Genomic DNA, 19216 nt, shown 5'->3' with positions numbered 1-19216 from the left:
TATTGCAAGTATTAGCATTCAAGTCCGCAATCGCGGAACTTTTGCATCAATTTTGACATGCGAATCCGCATTTAGCTTATCGAAATCAGTTAGGCAGTGTAAAGTTAGCTACAACGTCGTTTATTGAATACAATATCATAATACACTATGTTTAAAATATTACTGAAAAGAAGTTTATAAGAAAATGGGTTATATAAATTGCAAACTGCCGCACTAGTGGGTTTTTTCGAATTTCAATTCGAATATTTTATAGAAGGGCAATTATTGCTTCCGGCGTTTTTTTTCTACGAGAGAATAGAGAAACCTTATAAGGGAAAGTCACAGAGAGAGTCATCAAATCAGCTAAACATTATCCTGGGAAATATGCTTCTTACTTTGTCGTCACTTTTACCCCGACGCGTCAGCCGCAGCTCGTAATTAGTAACTTCTATTTTGATTTCATTGGTTTTATAGATCGTGAACTTCGAGGATATAGTAGTGGACTCTATATAAACAAATGGTATATTAATTATCATTTATATGTATTATTATACCTTCTCACGGATTGCCAAGGCACGAGCAACCTTTGCACAACTGCGGCCCGTATGGAACTCACGTAAGCTGACGCGAAGAGTTAAGCTCAAAATATTTGGGACTAACGTAAAGTCAGTGCTTTTATACGGATGCGAAACCTGGAAGGTAACCTAAGCTTTATCGTACCAGCTCCAGTTATTTGTAAACTAATGCCTTCGCCAAATCTTAAGCATTCACTGGCCTCAGAAAATTTCGAACGAACAACTGCGAGAATTATGCCATGAAACTCCGATCAACCACCAGATCAGGCGCCGCAAATGGAAATGGATTGGCCACACACTCCGAAGAGGAGCAGATCATATCCCTAAACAAGCTATGAAGTGGATCCCCGAAAGAAAGCGTAAGCGTGGCCGACCTAGACAAACCTGGCGACTCACTGTGATCGACGAAGTGAAAAGTGTTGGAAAGTCTTGGAGCGAAATCAAGCAGGCAGCTCAAGATCGTGCGGGATGGAGATTCACTGTGGATGCCCTCTTCCCCATCTAGGGGACATAGGACTTAAATGATATGTATGGCAGAAGAGCTTCAATGTGCTTCCATGTTAAAAACATTGTTATTTAACCTTGAACTTCAAAAATACAGCATGAAACTTATCAAACTTTAACAGAGTTATAATGATCCCTTTTGTGCTGTCAGTTGAGTCTATCTTAGCTAAACCGTACATTAGCTTTATCCAAAACTGTGACCTAACATTTAACACCACATTCAACAACTGTTTAACTGTATGTAAGTAATTGGCAGTTGCATTGTCACGTGTGTTTTAGATGTCACTAACTCCTGTTTGTTTTCAGGCCGTCGTTCTGGGGCCAGCGCACCAAGCTGGAGAAACGCCTGATATTGGCCGCTGGGGTCGCCACGGCACTCGCCATCGCTTTCTTAGTCGCTTTCATCGTCAGCCTGCTAATGAGATCTGCGACGGACATTAGCGGTGAGTCTCGATATTTACGTGCCCTATAAAATATTTATTAAATCAATTGCACACGCAAGTTTATCGAAATCTGTCGCGCCAGCACATTTATAGGCATATCGTTGATCCGCAAAGATTTATAATAATATTAGATCGATCTCGTGTAAGTCTTAAGAATGATAGAAGCTGATAGTCTAACCATTCTGGCACAGACTGCACGCCAAACAAACCTAAATTTCCGTCATGCATCATGATAATGTTTAATTACAAAACTATAGACAATTTTGTTTACGTTCGGATTACCGAACAGCTATTAAGCTACGTATATCATACGTTTGTCGTTTCATCTATGGTCATTAATATTATAAAGTGGAAAAATTGGTTTGTTTGAAGGGTTGTAGGGCCTAATCTCTGATACTACTAAATCATTTTGAAAACTCGCTTACTAATGGGAAGCTACGTTACTTCTAAATGCTGTAGGTTTTAATTTATCCCGGCAAAATTTTTAACCCGGAAAAACTTGTCATGCGGACGGAGCCGCGGGCAAAACTGTATATATAATAAAATAAATTATAAGGAATACGTATAGTGCAATAGCAATTTAAACGCGAATGGAATTAATAATGAGAGAAATTTTGCCGTACGATTCTGTCGCGTCGGCATTGTGTCATTTGGTAGTTCCAAACAGAGCAGTCCCTAATTTATGTTTTTATATCCTGCAGCCCCATAAAATATTTGTACGCAAAAAATCATATCGATTTGTTGATTTGTTTCTTAATTAATATCTACGTGAAATAAATGATACGCTTGATACGCTTAAGGACAGTGACATCACTTTCCATAGAAATTGAAATAACACAGAACTAGTGTCAGTACTGGAGTATACTATTAGAGTTTTATGTATATACTTACTAGTAGTTGCTCATGGCTCCGCCCGGGTGAGGAAAGTTTACCGATATAAACGTCCCATTACGCTTTTCTGGCATAAAAAAACTATCAACACATAACATTGTTGAGTCACGAGTATAAATTAGGCTTCTAGTTTATCTATAAACAATATTAACCACAATTCCAAGTAATCTGCGTGGTCCTGAGTTCCTTGTAATACTGGGCCAGGCCAGGCGATGATAGCTAACATCGATGACCCACTGACAACCATTTCAATCACACCCACAACATAATGCGACCGACGATTGGGTTAGCCCGCTTTGCTTGCGCGTCACGACAGATTCGTTTTGCGGAATCTGAAACCATCTTGTCGTCGTGAATTTTGATTACAAAAAGTGTAGCATTATCGCAAGATAACTGAAATGTGCAAACAATGTTACGATCTAGCGATTACAAAACGTTAGATCACGTCGTGTGTTGAAACCACATCGGTCGGCGACGCTGCCGCAGGAGCGCCGCCACGGTACGCTGGACATACGTTTCTATAAGTTGACGTTTAAATCTGTCATACCCTCAAAGGTCAGTTTTCACACAAATTGTGTAAGGTACGTTGAGAAAGAACGCCAATAAATATTTATTAGCATTACCCCATTTATATAAAAAGAAACAATTTGTTAAGGCGATACCTCAAGGTCCATTTTCATACATTTTGTTTCGGCTTTAATCTGGGTAACTAAACAAGTATTGGCAAGTAAAGAATTTAAATTCACGTCTAGTTAGTGATTAGTTCTCGCAGTTGAAGAAAAACGTAAAAATAATTAATAATCATGGATATTTCGGCCTTTAAAATTTAATATGACGAAATTTTAAAGGCAGAAATATCCATGATTATTAATTATTTTACATTTTTCAACTCACTTTACCCAGATTAAAGCCGAAACAAAATGTAAGAGCGTAGTAAATCTTTTCATTGTAACCACAATGGTTGGCGATAATAACCACGAATAAAAATTGCGCTCGTGGAAAATAAATTCAATGTTACAAAAATCTCGAGATTGTTTTTGGGAGGTTCATTCCCACCGAGAACGAACTATTTTAATTAGTTAATTTAATTCATTTTTATCTAATACGTCCATATTAATAAAAAGGCTACTGTGATAACATTGATATATTCAGGTTATATTTGTTTTATTTACATCTAATACAAGATAGAAAGAGTAAATTTAAAAGAAAAACGTAATTTTTGTAAGCAATATAATATTACCAACAATAAGGCTGAGAGTGTGTAGGCGAAGCTCGAGGCTATGATGTACAAATTGAAAAAGACAAGTGTCGACGAAGGCGGAGATGAGGCCAAGTTCAATATATAAAACGCGGTCAATACCAACAACATGCAACCAGTCATAAAAATTACATCACGACCCAAAATTAAACACTGTAATGCAAAAGATTTAAAAATTCGGTCATTATAATGCAATATTTTCGCATAAAATGTGTTGGAGATTGTAACCTTCGTCGTGACTTATTATTTTTTATATGTTCTATTTTTAGAACTAATTGTATTTTGTTTGCCATAGTTACTTCTCTTTAGTCCGAAATAAACACTCGTGTCAATAACATCTTTTTACTAACTTTATTTAATTACTAAGAACATATACCATATTTACAACACGTTATCAGCACGAACGCTTAGTTCTTAGTTTTTCACGTTATTTGGTAAAATAAAGTTGTATATATTTTTTGTGTGACTAGGAAATAGTAATAGTCTGAAAATGTCACATGAATCTGGAGATGTTTCGAGTATGAAAAATTCCCCTGCGTCGATCACATCTTTTCCATTTCCTTGTTTGAGGATAAAAGATGGATATCCTACATGGAAATTTAAGATGCGCAATTACCTTATGCATGAGGATCTGTGGGAAACAATCGGTGGATACCCAAATGGAGACACAACCCCTGCCTCTACAAAGGTACGCAAAGACGCAAAGGCATTAGCAAAGATATGCTTATCAGTAGAAGGTGCAGCGATAACCCATATAAGATGTGCGAAAACTGCATCTGAGGCATGGACTTGTTTGCAAAAAGCCTTTGAAGATAAGGGAATAGGACGAAGATTATTTTTGGAGCGTAGACTGTACAGGTTGAGTCTATCAGAGTTCAAAAATATTGAACTATATATTAACGCAGTTATGTCAACCGCACAGGATCTTGCGGATATTGATGTAGTCATAGAGGACAAGTCTATTGCTGCAATACTTTTGGGAGGTCTAACTCCAAGGTATGAACCTCTCATTATGGCTTTAGAAAATTGCAATGTAGACGTGACTACAGAGTTGGTGAAAACAAAACTGCTTAATGAAATGTCCAAAGATGTGGCTACATCATTAGACTCTGTCTTTCATGCGAAGAAGAAGCCTAAGTCAATGAAGAAGAATATAGTTTGTTATGAGTGCAAGACACCTGGACATAAGAGACCAGACTGTCCACTGAGAAACAAGAAGGAGAAAGGCAATGCGGTAAATACCAATGATACGATATTTACAACTCTTAATACTTCTTGGATTCCCATGATACTGGACCTTTAAAGGGTTTTTGTGACGCAGACTGGGCAAACTGTCCAATCGACAGAAGGTCATACACCGGTTATGTTTACAAGTTAAGTGGAGGTCCAGTATCATGGGAATCCAAGAAGCAACCTACTGTTGCGTTAAGTTTGGCCGAGTCAGAATATATGGCATTAGTGTCTGCCACGAAGGAAGCGTGTTACTTACGTCGGTTTATATACGAGATAACAGGTATACTTTGTTCAATTAACTTAGCTTCTGACAGCCAAAGTGCCATTAATCTTGTTCGAAATCCTGTACACCACAGCAGGACGAAGCATATAGATACTAGGTTTCACTTTATTAGGGAAAAGGTATCTAATAATATTGTTAAGTTAGAATATATAAAAAGTAACGATATGCCTGCTGATGTACTAACGAAGGCCCTCGGACCTCTAGCACACAAACGATGTGTAGTTAACTTAGGTTTAGAAACTTAATTATTTTATTTGTTTTGTTTCTGTCACAACTGCGATTAAGGGCGGCTGTTGGAGATTGTAACCTTCGTCGTGACTTATTATTTTTTATATGTTCTATTTTTAGAACTAATTGTATTTTGTTTGCCATAGTTACTTCTCTTTAGTCCGAAATAAACACTCGTGTCAATAACATCTTTTTACTAACTTTATTTAATTACTAAGAACATATACCATATTTACAACAAAATGTATAACTTAGCAACGTATAAAATCCTTTCAAAGCACACTACCGCCGAGAATTCAGTTAAATTACATTGACACCATAACGTGAAAAATATATTCAAACAGAGGCGTGCAAAACAGCTTGTTTCTTGATAGGTACACCACGGGCTTGAATATCCTTGCAGTTTACACGTTCAACGTTCTCCATTCACTAAATTATATACCTAAATTTACACGCTACTTTTGATCTCACCGAAGTTAAATTTTAGAAGCGTTTTACGGTGTAGGTTGCAAACCTCAGTATTAACAACTACGGCGAACGCAGACGATCTTATTGTATACAGTCCTTGTAGGACCACAATAGAACTCACCTGTAACTCAATATATTATTACATGTCACAATCGCCACAATACTTTAACGCCAGGTTCTAATTGGCTGACGTCTATGACACAGCTGTGTGCATCCGACCGATCTCTCAAATTATAGGTACATTTGTTGTTATCCAAACACACATACACACACACTAACGCCTTTACCTATATCCTCGAAATGACAAACAGTGGCGCAATTGGTGCACAAACTTTTCGTCGTGCATATTCCATCCCATGAAGTAATAATGGGCGAGCCTAACGCCATATCGAGCACAAATCCCAGACTTCCATTTGATACTGAGTAGTCATATTCAATATTCACTGACTGACCCGGATATCGAACCCGAGACCTCACTGTAGTTATACAGTAATACAATACGCCATCGAAGCAGAAATTTGAAATTAGCTGTAAAGAATTTGCCACATTTATTTTTTTCATGGTAACTGATTTCGTTGTCCAACAAATTGTTCATTAGTTCTTGATAGGTACCTACTTACACTAAGGTTCTTGATATTCCTTAATTTTTTATTACATTAAGGCGATACCTCAAGGTCCATTTTCATACATTTTGTTTCGCCTTTAATCTGGGTAACTAAACAAGTATTGGCAAGTAAAGAATTTAAATTCACGTCTAGTTAGTGATTAGTTCTCGCAGTTGAAAAAATGTATGAAAATGGACCTTGAGGTATCGCCTTAAAACTGTTTAGCAAGTAAAAGTCAACCTATGATGATTGTAATTTTTTATTCTCCAATACAACCTATCCGAGCAAATGGCCTTGAGCATGCGTTCCCTACTTATCGGCACATAAGTTACAACCAGGAATATCCAAATATTTACGAATAATTATTGATTTAAAAAACAATGTTAGGTCTATGTGAAAAATTCAATCTACCACATAATAATATATTGCAGAAATATGGTGTTTGACTTTTTTTCTAAATGTGTCACAAATTTTCATTAGTTAGCTTCTACAAACTACATAAAATACGGTTAATGAGCCATATTTTTCGGGAGAGGCTTAATGCGACAGAAAATCCTAGTACAATTACAATATTTTAAAATGATATTTTGTTACTGTAAGTATAATAATACATTGTGTAAAGTGTCGTATTTTTATGATGGATTTGTATTACGTGTGGCCAAATTTCTATTTGGTTACTTACACGTGACTTGTAATATCTCAGTTTCTTATCTGAGATTTAATCACAGTTAATAGTAAACAAGTGATAAGGGAATGACATTTTAAATTGAATTAATTAACAATTATAATCGTTTTTGTCACAGCCATGTCCGAAATCTTTACGCTGCGGCAACTACAATTACCCGTATTGGGAACCAACTAGGTTCCACCAAAGTAAAACAGTTTTACCGGGATAAATATTTTCCTGAGATAAAAAATAATCTATAGCAAGCATTAGTGATGTAAGCTACAATAGCAAAAAAAATTACCTATAAATAAAAAGATATCAAAATCGGTTAATGGTTCCTGAGATTAGTGCATTCCAACAAACAAACAATATACCTGTATACTTGTATAACCTGGTCGGTTACAGAAACTAGCGATTGCGATCCAAAGTAGCGATGTTTATTTACAAATCAGTTCCAAATTTTGCGTACAGTCCGTGTTGTCTGCAGCAAAGTTCGAAAAACCAAATATCAAAACATGTATAGGAAATATGGTTTATACGTGTTTGTGTATTGGTATAGTTGAGGTTTGCATAGACAAATACAAAGCCTTTTTAATAATGTAATGTAAACTGGCCGTGTAACAGTATGTATCTTTTTGAATTATTGTATTTGGAATAAAATAACAATGTACTGTTACTAAGCAATGTGTGCTAGTCTAATACGATTGTCTAACGTGTTAACTCTATTAAAATATAAGTTCCTATTCTACTGAAAACCTGGTTTATTTTCCACACTTACTCTGCAAGGGCGACTCGAAGCCCAAGATAGTAGTGGTTATGCGATAGGGTTTTTGGTATTTTATTTATTTATCATTGGTACACATGGTATACAGACGGATTTAATGCCAAGGAATACACTCCCAGTCAACCTTAAGGTGGTACAGAGATAGATTCGTCGGCCGGAAGGTCGCCCACACACCTCTGATTTTTTAAAGCTACATGTATATTGTAATTCAATTATAGCTCGTTTTAACAGCGGAGAAAAACAATTTAAAGAAATTATACCTCAGAATTTTTCATAATAACGTTGAAGTCCGCTAACCCGCACTAGACCAGCGTGGTGGACAAAACCTAAACGCTCTCAGAAGTACTCGAAGCTCGTGCTCGGTGGTGAGCAGTATATATCGCTAGTATTATTATTATGTATACAATAATGGGAAAAATCCAATGTTTTGCTTAAAAAATAGCTGAACGCATTGAGCAACGACCCGGAACTTTTGTTTATCTACCTGTACTCGTATACACGACGCGTGGCCTCTGATAACCCCGCGCTAACAAAAGTTTTAAACGTTATATACGCCGCATGTTGCTCAATTTATAAGTTCATATTGGCATGTGTTGGATTAAATTATCGCTTACTGAATACATAATATCTTTATCAAGTAAACTCGCCGCCAATCCAATCATTGAACAAAGTGTGGACACACTACCTACTTGTAATAGAGTAACGTATCTTAGTTATCGATATCGAAATATTCGAAAAGCATCGGCCCTTAATACCAACAGTATAAAATCTAAATGCATCATATAGATACATACCTTGACGTGGCTTTCGCCTTAATCTATCAACATTGCGTGTCCACGGTTGACGATGTCTAGTGAGATGTAGGTACCTATGGTAAACACAAACGATGGCTTGCGTGTTCAATGATATAATAGCTAAAACCTGCATTACAGCCAGTAAATTTTTTCATGGCTTATGCAACTCTCCGTATAATTATTCAGATTGAGAAATACATTAGTACATAAACATTTAATTATAATTTGCTATTTACTACGTAACTAAGGATATACAACTAGTGTGCTATAAAATTAAAACAATATAAATTATAACTATTTATTAAGAAATATAAGCTTATAATCATTTAGTTTATAATATTATTGTTGAGTTTTTTAGTTTTAATGTATGGGTGTATTAATTTAAAATGTGTATTAACAGCAACAACAGTAGAGTCCGGATAGATTATGTATCTGTGGCTATAGTCACAAATAAAATCTAAAGTGTATATTGGGAATGACCGTCAGTCGATTGTAAAATTAGTTGATGTGTGGTAATATTATTCACACTATAACCACAGGGCGCCGCGCGACTGTGGGTTTTCCAAACTGACTGAAAACCACGGAACTATCGTATACGTACTTACCATTATAGAATCACGTCACTATACGCGTCGCCTTTTGACTAAACGGCGCGGCGCCCTGAGTTATTAATTGCTATATATCCACGTATTAAATACCTATATTTTTATGTTTTCGAAAACTAATCTTGAGTTTGTACTTATTTTTTGGACTGCAAATTACGCAAAGCATGCTCATCAGTCATCTTGATGCCTTTGAAATAAGTGTTTGTAATTATATTTATAAAAAAAAATATGCAAACCAAAATAAAATTAATTGTTTGTCTTAATTTCGTTAAAAAGTATAACAAAAGTAAAAAATTGCCTTAAGTATTTTGAATGTAAAATATTCTGTAATTATTCAATTTAATGAATGCTAAGCACTATTTTAGAAACACACAATTATAATATTTGCATTGCATTTTCGAGAGATGTTACTAAGTGCTTTAACAGCTTTACTCGTTTTGTCGCCGTCAATGTTATCCATTTGTATCGTACGTCATGTTCATCATCATTCATTTGTCATGTGTCTGCATCTTTTAGACATGCCACAGACTAGTGAACTGAGACTTTCTTCATCCATGCCACCAACAGTCATCTCGAAAGGAGGCAACAACGTCGACCTGTGCAGTAGCCCCGGATGCATCCACACAGGTAAGATACCAGCTGTTTATAATGTTTTGTAAGAATATAAACTTTATGAACATATTTCCTCTTTAATTAGAAAGTATACTGGTCTATGGACTTGCTTGTGTTTTAGTAGTATTAGAAAGTACTAGTTAGTCAGGTTTCAATGTGTATTCAACTTTAAGAAATTCGATGCACTAAGTAACACGAGATGTTCATATAAAATACCAAACAACAAACACGAGGAATATTAAAAAAATAATTAAAAATTAAAATTGAATTGCGTAGTTGATACGATGATTTACATCACTTCATCCTTATTCATTTTATTCTACTATTTTTCTCCGTCAATCAGTGACGTATAAAGGTGTGGAAACATACCTATAAAAACAACTAAGTGCATTAGTATTTCTATATTTCGATGTTACATTGTTTTATAATACCAAAAAAGAAAAAAATATGTAACAAAAAACAACGTCAGGGTGGATTTAAACCTCTAATTACAGATGTAAACAAAAAAAGTGATTAAGCCGTTCCTCAATAACAATTGCAATATTAAATTACCACAAACATTGCAATGTTAAAAACAACACCTGTAATAATATATGGGTTGTTTTCGTACGGTGTAAATAATAACAAGTGCGATTCAGTAAATACGATACAAAAATAGCAATGTCTGCGGCGTACTAAACACCGCACATATGAAACTAAAAAACGGTTAATTTTATTTCTAGCATCGAAGCTGTTATTAAGCATGGACGAAAAAGTAGATCCATGCGACGATTTCTACGACTTCGCTTGCGGCTCATTCTTGAAGAACACTAGAATCCCTGACGACAAGACTTCCGTGAACACTTTCTCCATCATCACCGATCAATTGCAGGAACAAATCCGGGCTCTTTTAGATGAACCTATCGTTGACAACGAGCCAAGACCCTTCGTACTGGCCAAGACCCTGTATCAAGCTTGTATGAACAGAAGTTAGTATCTTATTTGCTACACGTTTTAGATTTACTATTCGTTGTAAAGTATAATTTACTATGGTGGTATAATAGTACCTTTATTCTAGTTGCATAAACAATTCTATTTTTCGAAATATAAAGTGTCAGTTCATGGAAGACATCAGTATTGAAGCTGTCCATAACAAATTGAACTGGAATCCGTGCAATTGTTATCCGTATCATCTTACTTATCCCTATCCGCATCAACTGACACCAACCAAGGCCAAACCAAACCAGAGGCCAGCAACGCATCGATGATTCCTTTGCTATTATGAATGCTTATGGGCAGCTGCTGCCGCTTACCATTACGCGGCCTGCTTCATCATTTGTCCTCTTTTCTACTTATTTACTTAAATTAACGCATCAATCATGTACTTAATTATCCTTATGGCAAGCTGATGTATTCTTTATGAATTATAATCGTATAAACGTAACAAATTAATGGCTTTATTATAATTAATATAAATGTTATAAGCTACAACTTTTAAGAAGTTAAGTTTATTTGTTACATTTCCTGAATGGTCTAGTAAAACCGGTTCTAAGTGTAAGTGTCAGAGAAAGTGAATTAAATGATCTTTCCGCTACTTGCACGACTAACGTCACGGCACTAAGAAACAAACAGTTGCGTAAACGTTATGGGTTACCTTGTTTATACTCATGAAGACTCAAAAAATATATTATAATTTTACTTATGCACAATCTATGCTTATAGCAATTTCGACTTTGTTTTGAATAAGGACGGCTGCTATATTTTTAAAACGTTTTTTTTTAACAGCTGCTATAGAAGCTCGCGGAGTTCAACCTCTTTTGGACATGTTGCGAAGACTCGGTGGCTGGCCGGTGCTGGATGGTACGTCCTGGGACGAGAGATCATTCTCCTGGGAACAATCCGTGTACAAATTCCGCGCTGCGGGTTACTCCGTTGATTATTTTCTAGATTTTTCGATAAGTGTTGATGTCAAGAACTCAACGAAGAGAGTTATCGATGTAAGATTTATTTCTTTACGTACTCCTTATAATATTTCGTTAAGGGGTGATTTTTCACTACTTACGCACAAGTTATTCGTAAAATAAAATACAATGAGAAGTCATTAAAATTGATGAATAATATATTTAAATATTGGAAATCCAGCCCTCAACTAGTCCATAGAATTTATATTTTGCAATGACTATCTATATATAACTGAAGTCATATTCTGTTTACTCGTTTATCATAGATAATTGAATTACGTTCTATTCTACGATGGTCGGCCGACCTAATAGGGAAATGTATTTTCCGGTTACAAGTCTTCACACGTACATAATGATATAGCAATTACCTCAGTCTATCGCAACTGACTTGGTGCCACTGCAATTGCCTGCTGTTTCCGAAGGACAAAATTACTGATAAAATTTATGATTTTAACAGTAATATACTACATACAGCATAGAATTAACTTCTAGTTTTTCGACCTCTAATGCTACATCGGCAATATGTTTTGAATCAAATTAGTTTCGATAGACCAACTCAGATTCTCTTCTACGCTTATTAGTTAAAAAGCAACACATAAAAATGCGAATGTATTTGAGCACAGCGAATGTACTTTGCGAATGATTTTAATGTTTTACTGACTAAATCAAGTCACTGACCTTGTTTATTTAACAGTTGGATCAAGCTTCACTAGGTCTTAGCAGGGAGTACCTGAACCGTGGATTCAGTGACAAATTAGTCCAAGCGTATTATGAGTACATGGTAGATATCGCCACACTTCTGGGAGCTGACCGACCAAGAGCGGAGGTCGAACTCAAGGATTCATTACAGTTTGAAATGAAACTCGCGAATGTAAGTACTTATTTGCAATTATATGTTGATACCTACGGCACAATACAACGACACACTAAACATGTAAGATTTCATGTTATTCATTCAATTAATTATGCATCGCTATAGCAATATCACAAAAACGTTCATTCCAATAAAAATACACATAACCGCAACTATTATTGTGACTTAAACAATCATCTGAGTAAACACTCGATAGAAACACAATAAAAAACATAAAACATATAACTACTGAAATAAAGGAGACATGAGAAAGAGAATATAAGAATATGAGTAGTAGTATAGGTTCACGTAGAAACGCCGTAAGAGGTTCTAGAACAAACCGCCAATATAATAATAATAATAATAATTTCATTGAGAATTGAACATCATCATTAATAACCGCATTTTATTATTTAAAAATTTTATATTGAAATAAAACACAATATATAATAAATAATAATAATATCAGCCCTGTATTATATACTGGCTCGGGCTTCCTCTACTACTGAGTGGGGTTAGGCCTTAGTCCACCACGCTGGCCTAGTGCGGATTAGTAGACACCCTCAAAATTCCTATAGAGAACTTCTCAGGTATGCAAGTTTCCTCACGATGTTTTCCTTCACCATTAAAGCAAGCGATTATTTACAAAGAATACACTCATAATTTAAAAAAGTCAGAGGTGTGTGCCCTTGGGATTTGATCCTGCTTACATTCGTCTCAGCAGTCCGTTCCACAACCAATTAGGCTATCGCCGCTTAAACACAATACTACATACAAATTATTTTATCATGAAATGAATATACACCTATCTAGTATTCCAAATTGGTTTTAACCCTACAGAAAAATGAAAGTTAAATTTAAAACCTACAGTTGCACCATTATCAAACAGGTATTTGGCAAAGGGTTTACGAGCCAACAGTAGTGTCCTTTTTACGATTTCTGGTCACTGATGAAAAAAATGAATCATCGTTGTGAAGGCTACAAACTGCTTTATGATGTCGTGTGATTGACCATAACTGGTTATCGGTCAAGGTTTTGGGATGTATTTTGTCATATATGAACGTGACCCAATTGTTCTGGCTCCTTAATTTAAGATGTCAATCGAAAGACCGTCTGTGTTGGCCGATTTCAGAAGCGCACGATTTTAATTTATTTCAATTATTTGACGATTGTAGAAATTGTTATAAGATTTTACATTTACGATTTTCAGATATCATTGCCGCTGGAGAAACGACGTAATGCAACTAGCCTTTACAATCCAATGACTATTGTCGAATTGCAACAGAAATTCCCAAAGTGAGTATATTTTAAATATGCTACCTATATATAATATCATTTTATCAACATTTAACAGCTTATTTTAAATAATTCATTTTCTAGGATTCCGTGGCTGGAATACATCAACCGTCTCCTAGCCCCACACGTCGTTGTTGAATTAGATGAAATGACCATCGTCAGTGTCCCAAAATACATTTCAGACCTTGAGGTAACATTAACACTATAACATAATCTATTATTTCAATAACACAAGATATTAAATATACCCTAATTTTCTAACTGTTAAGATTCTTCTTGAAAAAACACCAAAACGAGTGCAGGCAAATTATGTAATGTGGAGAGTCGCGGCTGCTTCAGTGTCTTACCTAACCGATAACTTGAGGAGGAGGCAACTGTCCTACGTCACAGCACTCTCAGGCAAAACTGAACGCGAAAGCAGATGGAAGGAATGTACTGACACAACTAGTGTGAGGTAAGTAAAATATGTAGTTACTAACGTGTTACCAAGAAACAATGACGAAGTGGAGTCGCAATATTATCTTAATTTGTCATGTAGTAAGTATACCATAAATGGCTTAAGCTCTAATCTTATTATTATATTGCCATCTACGGACGAAAAATTCCCCGTGCGTGATAAAAATTATTTTCAGATAGATCAGCTAATTAACTTTAGGTTCTCATTATGTCATTGTATACTGTCTGTAACTATGAAATTCATTATTATTATTATATGTCATCACATACGGTTTGTCTAACATTGTCTTTTAAATCGGGACGAACATGGAAATTAATATACCGAGTAATGCTTAACCTAATGACAAGTCTCATTTATTGAATGTATACTATAACATTTTTCAGAAATAAGTTATTTAAAACAATTATTTTAGTTATGTAAACCGATTTCAAAATATAGTTAACCCAGAGATAGCCTCTAAAATCGTCAACAGATTACTATTATATTTATAACAATTTACCTAAATCACAAGTAAAGTCCAAATTTTATTATGTTTACGAAGCTGCGAATGAAACTTACGATCCCAAAACACAAATGTTACACGGTTGCAAGCGTTTACCACGTGATGTAACTCAAACGTGCCTAATCTACGTAGTAAGCAATTTCCATTATAACTTGGTAATTATATTCAAATCCTAAGCAAAGAGCAAACAGGCCGGGCCACCGTGATACAGATCACGTTGATTATGTTTCAGCATGTCTATAGCAGTGGGCGCACTCTACATCAGGAAATATTTTAACGAAAATTCTAAAGCCAATGCTCTGGAAATGGTCAACGATATAAGGTACAGATGAGATTTTCTAATTCTATTTACTTCATTAAATGTAAATTTTATAAAACTGGCAAACAATCGTGGAAGATAAGTGTATTTATTTATTTGCGAAAACTATTTACCACGTTTTTATATTTATTTAAGGAGATCGGCCGTAAAGTTTTTATTTAGGAGACAAATTTTTCCATGATACAATTTCAAATATATGTTATGTTTCAGACAACAATTCCGTAAAACGCTCGCCGAGGTGGTATGGATGGACGAGATGACACGACAGGCCGCTCTGGAAAAGGCTGATGCTATGGCTTCTCATATCGCTTACCCTAGCGAAATGCTTGACGATAATAAACTAACAGACTTCTATGCCAGAGTGCGTTTACCTAATAATACACTTTTTTATTATTTTTATTTTACATTAATGATGTACCTAACTGATTAATAACTTTTCCTTGCAGTTAGAAATGTCGCCCGACAAACTGATGGAGTCCGTCCTGAACCTGACCCTCTTCGGCACCGAGTACTTATTCGGCAAACTGAGAGAGCCTGTCAACAAAACCGACTGGGTCACGCACGGCCGTCCTGCAATCGTTAACGCGTTCTACTCGTCCATAGAAAACAGCATACGTAAGTGAAATGCGTACTTGTTACATGGCCCGTGCTACTTGTAAACAGGAAAGTTGATCGATTCGGTCGTTTATGTAACTTTGCCACAAACCAATGCGTTATATCCAGCTTCCGTGTAGTTTGTGTAACGTGGATCAATTATATTCATTACACGATATACGCTGTAGCGTAACAGAATGAAGTAGTTGAAGTAATGTTACAACATTCGCTACGTAAAAAAATTAAGCAATTTTTCGTCTATTGAAATATTATAATTAACGAAATAAATAAATATAGTATCGCAAAAGTAAAGTTAAACAAACACGTGAATGTTAATGACAAAAAAATACTGGTAAAACTATTTTGATAACATGTGACTAGTAAGTACAAACATCGACATTATACAGTGTCTTTACAAAATAATTATATTCTTACCTACGTACTTCATTACTGTAATAGGATTATAATACAATTTAATGTTATAATATTGTACAGTATAAAAGTTTGAGTAGGTAATTACCTATTTAAAAAAAAATACTCTAGGTAGCGCGCGAGTGATCCGTAAGGGCGCATGGTTCAACTGCTGCACTGAATCAAATGCTTTCTGCCTTTGTTTATAGCATAGAATATTTTTGTACAGAATTCCCCGCGGGTATCCTGCAAGGCGCATTTTTCTCAGCCAAACGTCCGGCATACATGAACTATGGAGCTATAGGATTCGTTATAGGACATGAAATCACACACGGATTTGATGATCAGGTTGGTTATGAATTTTCGGAGATTTTATTTTGCATATTACAATTCTAACGTAATTTTGTTAATAATGATATATTTTATATCCGCCCGGATACGCGTTCTGGGATCAGCCTGTGTATATCCGGTTCCAAGCGGCCGGCATAATTGTGTCGACTGCCGAGGGGTTTTCATCTCTCGTCAGTCGACGTTCTCTTGGACCCCACTCCACTTACAATCAGATGCAGTGGGGTCGTTCTGACGTGCACGTATAAAAATTGTGAGCATTGTATATGAAATAGGTTGACCTCATGTAACTTTGAAAGTATTTTTTAACAGGGCCGTCAATTCGACAGAAATGGAAACTTAGTAGATTGGTGGCAGGAAACTACAAAGCAGAAGTACTTAGAAAAGGCGAAATGTATAATTGATCAATATTCCAACTACACGGTCAAGGAAGTTGGACTGAAGGTAACGTGTCTAATCGTCATTATTGTTAATTGCATTATCCTCATTATCTCTTGTCTCAGGTTGAGTACACTACACTCTCACGCAGTGTTTAAATTATTTGGTACTGCTTAGGCCCGTCGCTTACCACCAAAATTATTAGCGGGTCATTCAGTTAAATAAAAGAATATTTAAATACTCTTGTAGCTCAACGGCGTTAACACACAAGGTGAAAATATTGCCGACAATGGTGGTATTAAGGAAGCCTACTACGCATACCAGGCGTGGACACACAGGCACGGCGAGGAAGCTCGGCTGCCTGGCCTCGAGAAATACAGCCCAAGACAAGTAAGATTTGTATAATTAGTAAATGTTACCTTAGGCTTAAATCAGAGTTGAACAATGAACTGTGCTATGAAATTGTTACTGGCTATCCTATCTACTTATTATTCATACGTACCATTTACTACGTATAAAGCTCCTACCGAAATAGGTACCTACTTACCTATAAGCTAAAGATTTTAAATAAAACGGGTCTCGGTTTCGTCAGGCTTTACATTTTTGCTTCAATTTTAACCAAGGATTGTACATAGAGGTACCTATAACAGATAATTATGGAATTTCAGTTGTTCTGGCTGAGCGCCGCCAATACATGGTGTGCAGTGTACCGCAACGAAGCGATTAAACTGCGTATTACGACTGGCTTCCACGCGCCCGGCCGGTTCCGCGTCATTGGCCCTATGTCCAACATGGAAGAGTTCGCGTCAGACTTCAAATGCCCAATGGGCACGGCTATGAACCCCATCAACAAGTGCAAAGTGTGGTAGTGCCTGTCATTCACCCCAACCTTTAAGGTCCACCGGCTATATGCAGATTTACGTAAACGATCCTAATCGCTACCGCCGAATTGACAGTGAAAATGGACCAGTTAAAAAATGGTTTGATATTCTTATAAATGACTTATTTTGATTGGTTTATTCTTATTATATATATCCGCAGTTAGTCATTGGAATCGTTCATTTAAATCGGCCGTGTGTCAAAATGACGTGTAAAGCAAGTTAATTCGTCATTTTTAAGAGTATTCCGAAGCCGGTCTCTAGCAATTAAATAGTGATATTTAAGGCATTTTTGGTCGAAAAACGGTTAATTAAGCTCTTATTTCTTAAAATGAATGTGCGGAACACAAAACCGGAAGCAGATGAAACCAATAAATGCCTTCGGTTAAGGCTTGATCTTTATAAATAATTTGTGCAGCATCCAGTGCAGATTGACGGTCACAAGAGATTTACACCAATTAATAATCTGGTTTTACTAAATAATTAATAACAGCACCGTTCTATCCTGCATTGTTACTACACAAAGTTAAATAAGCCGTTAGTGCAAGATATTGTGGGTGTGTATTTGAATGTCTAGTTGTCGTCATATATTTCGATGTTGTTACAACTTGTAAATAGAGTAAACTGAATTATGTTTAATAAACATTATGTAATTAAAGTGATTGTACAATAGCATCGAAAACTTAAAAAATAATTTCTTTTTATATGAAGTTAGACTGAGCATAAATCACTTTTCCACGGGTGTGTAACATGTACCTAGCTACCTATGGATATTTACATACTTGTACATCAGAAGTACAAAATGTTTTGTTGGCTCGGAGTTTATATTTTATTCGCACGACGGAACACATTTGATTATTTCTCGTGAGGAGTGGGACGTTAATTTTATTGTTAAGTATTTATTGTGGATTGTAGCGGGCAATGCATAGCCGATAAATACTCAACTCTATTTATATATTCCATTACAAATCTGCGCTGCATTGTCTCTGTCTTTTCTTTTATTGATACGCGCAATGTATTGAATCTCATCCTTCGTAATTTGGAAAGGAACAGAGAAACCAAGATAAGTTATACTTAAGTAGTTATTAACATTCTTTTTGAAACGAGTGTATCGTAACTTATTGGAACACCAATATAAAATAGTTTTTACGACATTTTTTTTTATTTTCCCCGAATTGCATCTCATGAATGTTATAAAGTATAACATGATCGACTGTCTTGAAGTAGCTAGCTAGAGGACCGAATGGCCGATGGTCGATGTTAGCCAAAATTATTTATTTAAATTTGGGTTTTTTTTTTATAAAAGCAACC

The 19216-nt window shown here is 35.7% G+C and overlaps 1 protein-coding gene and 1 long non-coding RNA gene across 5 annotated transcripts in view; one reads left to right on the top strand and one right to left on the bottom strand.

Annotated features, from left to right (window-relative positions):
• The window catches only part of LOC119190835, a 43265-nt gene extending 40530 nt beyond the window's left edge, over positions 1 to 2735 (bottom strand). The window contains exon 1 of the long non-coding RNA XR_005113196.1: positions 2393 to 2735. This is a non-coding gene — a long non-coding RNA (uncharacterized LOC119190835). The remainder of the gene's footprint in view (positions 1 to 2392) is intronic.
• The window catches only part of LOC115455761 (neprilysin-2), a 50280-nt gene extending 31223 nt beyond the window's left edge, over positions 1 to 19057 (top strand). The window contains exons 3-17 of one of the 4 annotated variants that reach the window (XM_037443890.1): positions 1365 to 1501; positions 9885 to 9944; positions 10652 to 10897; positions 11694 to 11905; positions 12564 to 12740; positions 13933 to 14018; positions 14103 to 14208; positions 14288 to 14472; positions 15210 to 15299; positions 15507 to 15657; positions 15743 to 15911; positions 16531 to 16649; positions 16962 to 17093; positions 17277 to 17417; positions 17696 to 19057. In XM_037443890.1, coding sequence (XP_037299787.1) covers positions 1365 to 1501; positions 9885 to 9944; positions 10652 to 10897; positions 11694 to 11905; positions 12564 to 12740; positions 13933 to 14018; positions 14103 to 14208; positions 14288 to 14472; positions 15210 to 15299; positions 15507 to 15657; positions 15743 to 15911; positions 16531 to 16649; positions 16962 to 17093; positions 17277 to 17417; positions 17696 to 17896 — 2212 coding nt within the window. In that variant the 3' untranslated portion in view covers positions 17897 to 19057. The other 3 variants (XM_030184446.2, XM_037443892.1, XM_037443891.1) reach the window with 3 other exon arrangements.
• Positions 19058 to 19216: the final 159 nt, after the last annotated feature.

Source organism: Manduca sexta, chromosome 27 (assembly GCF_014839805.1).
Source record: "Manduca sexta isolate Smith_Timp_Sample1 chromosome 27, JHU_Msex_v1.0, whole genome shotgun sequence".
NCBI classification, from domain to species: domain Eukaryota; kingdom Metazoa; phylum Arthropoda; class Insecta; order Lepidoptera; family Sphingidae; genus Manduca; species Manduca sexta.
This window is presented reverse-complemented; position numbering and strand designations above follow the sequence as displayed.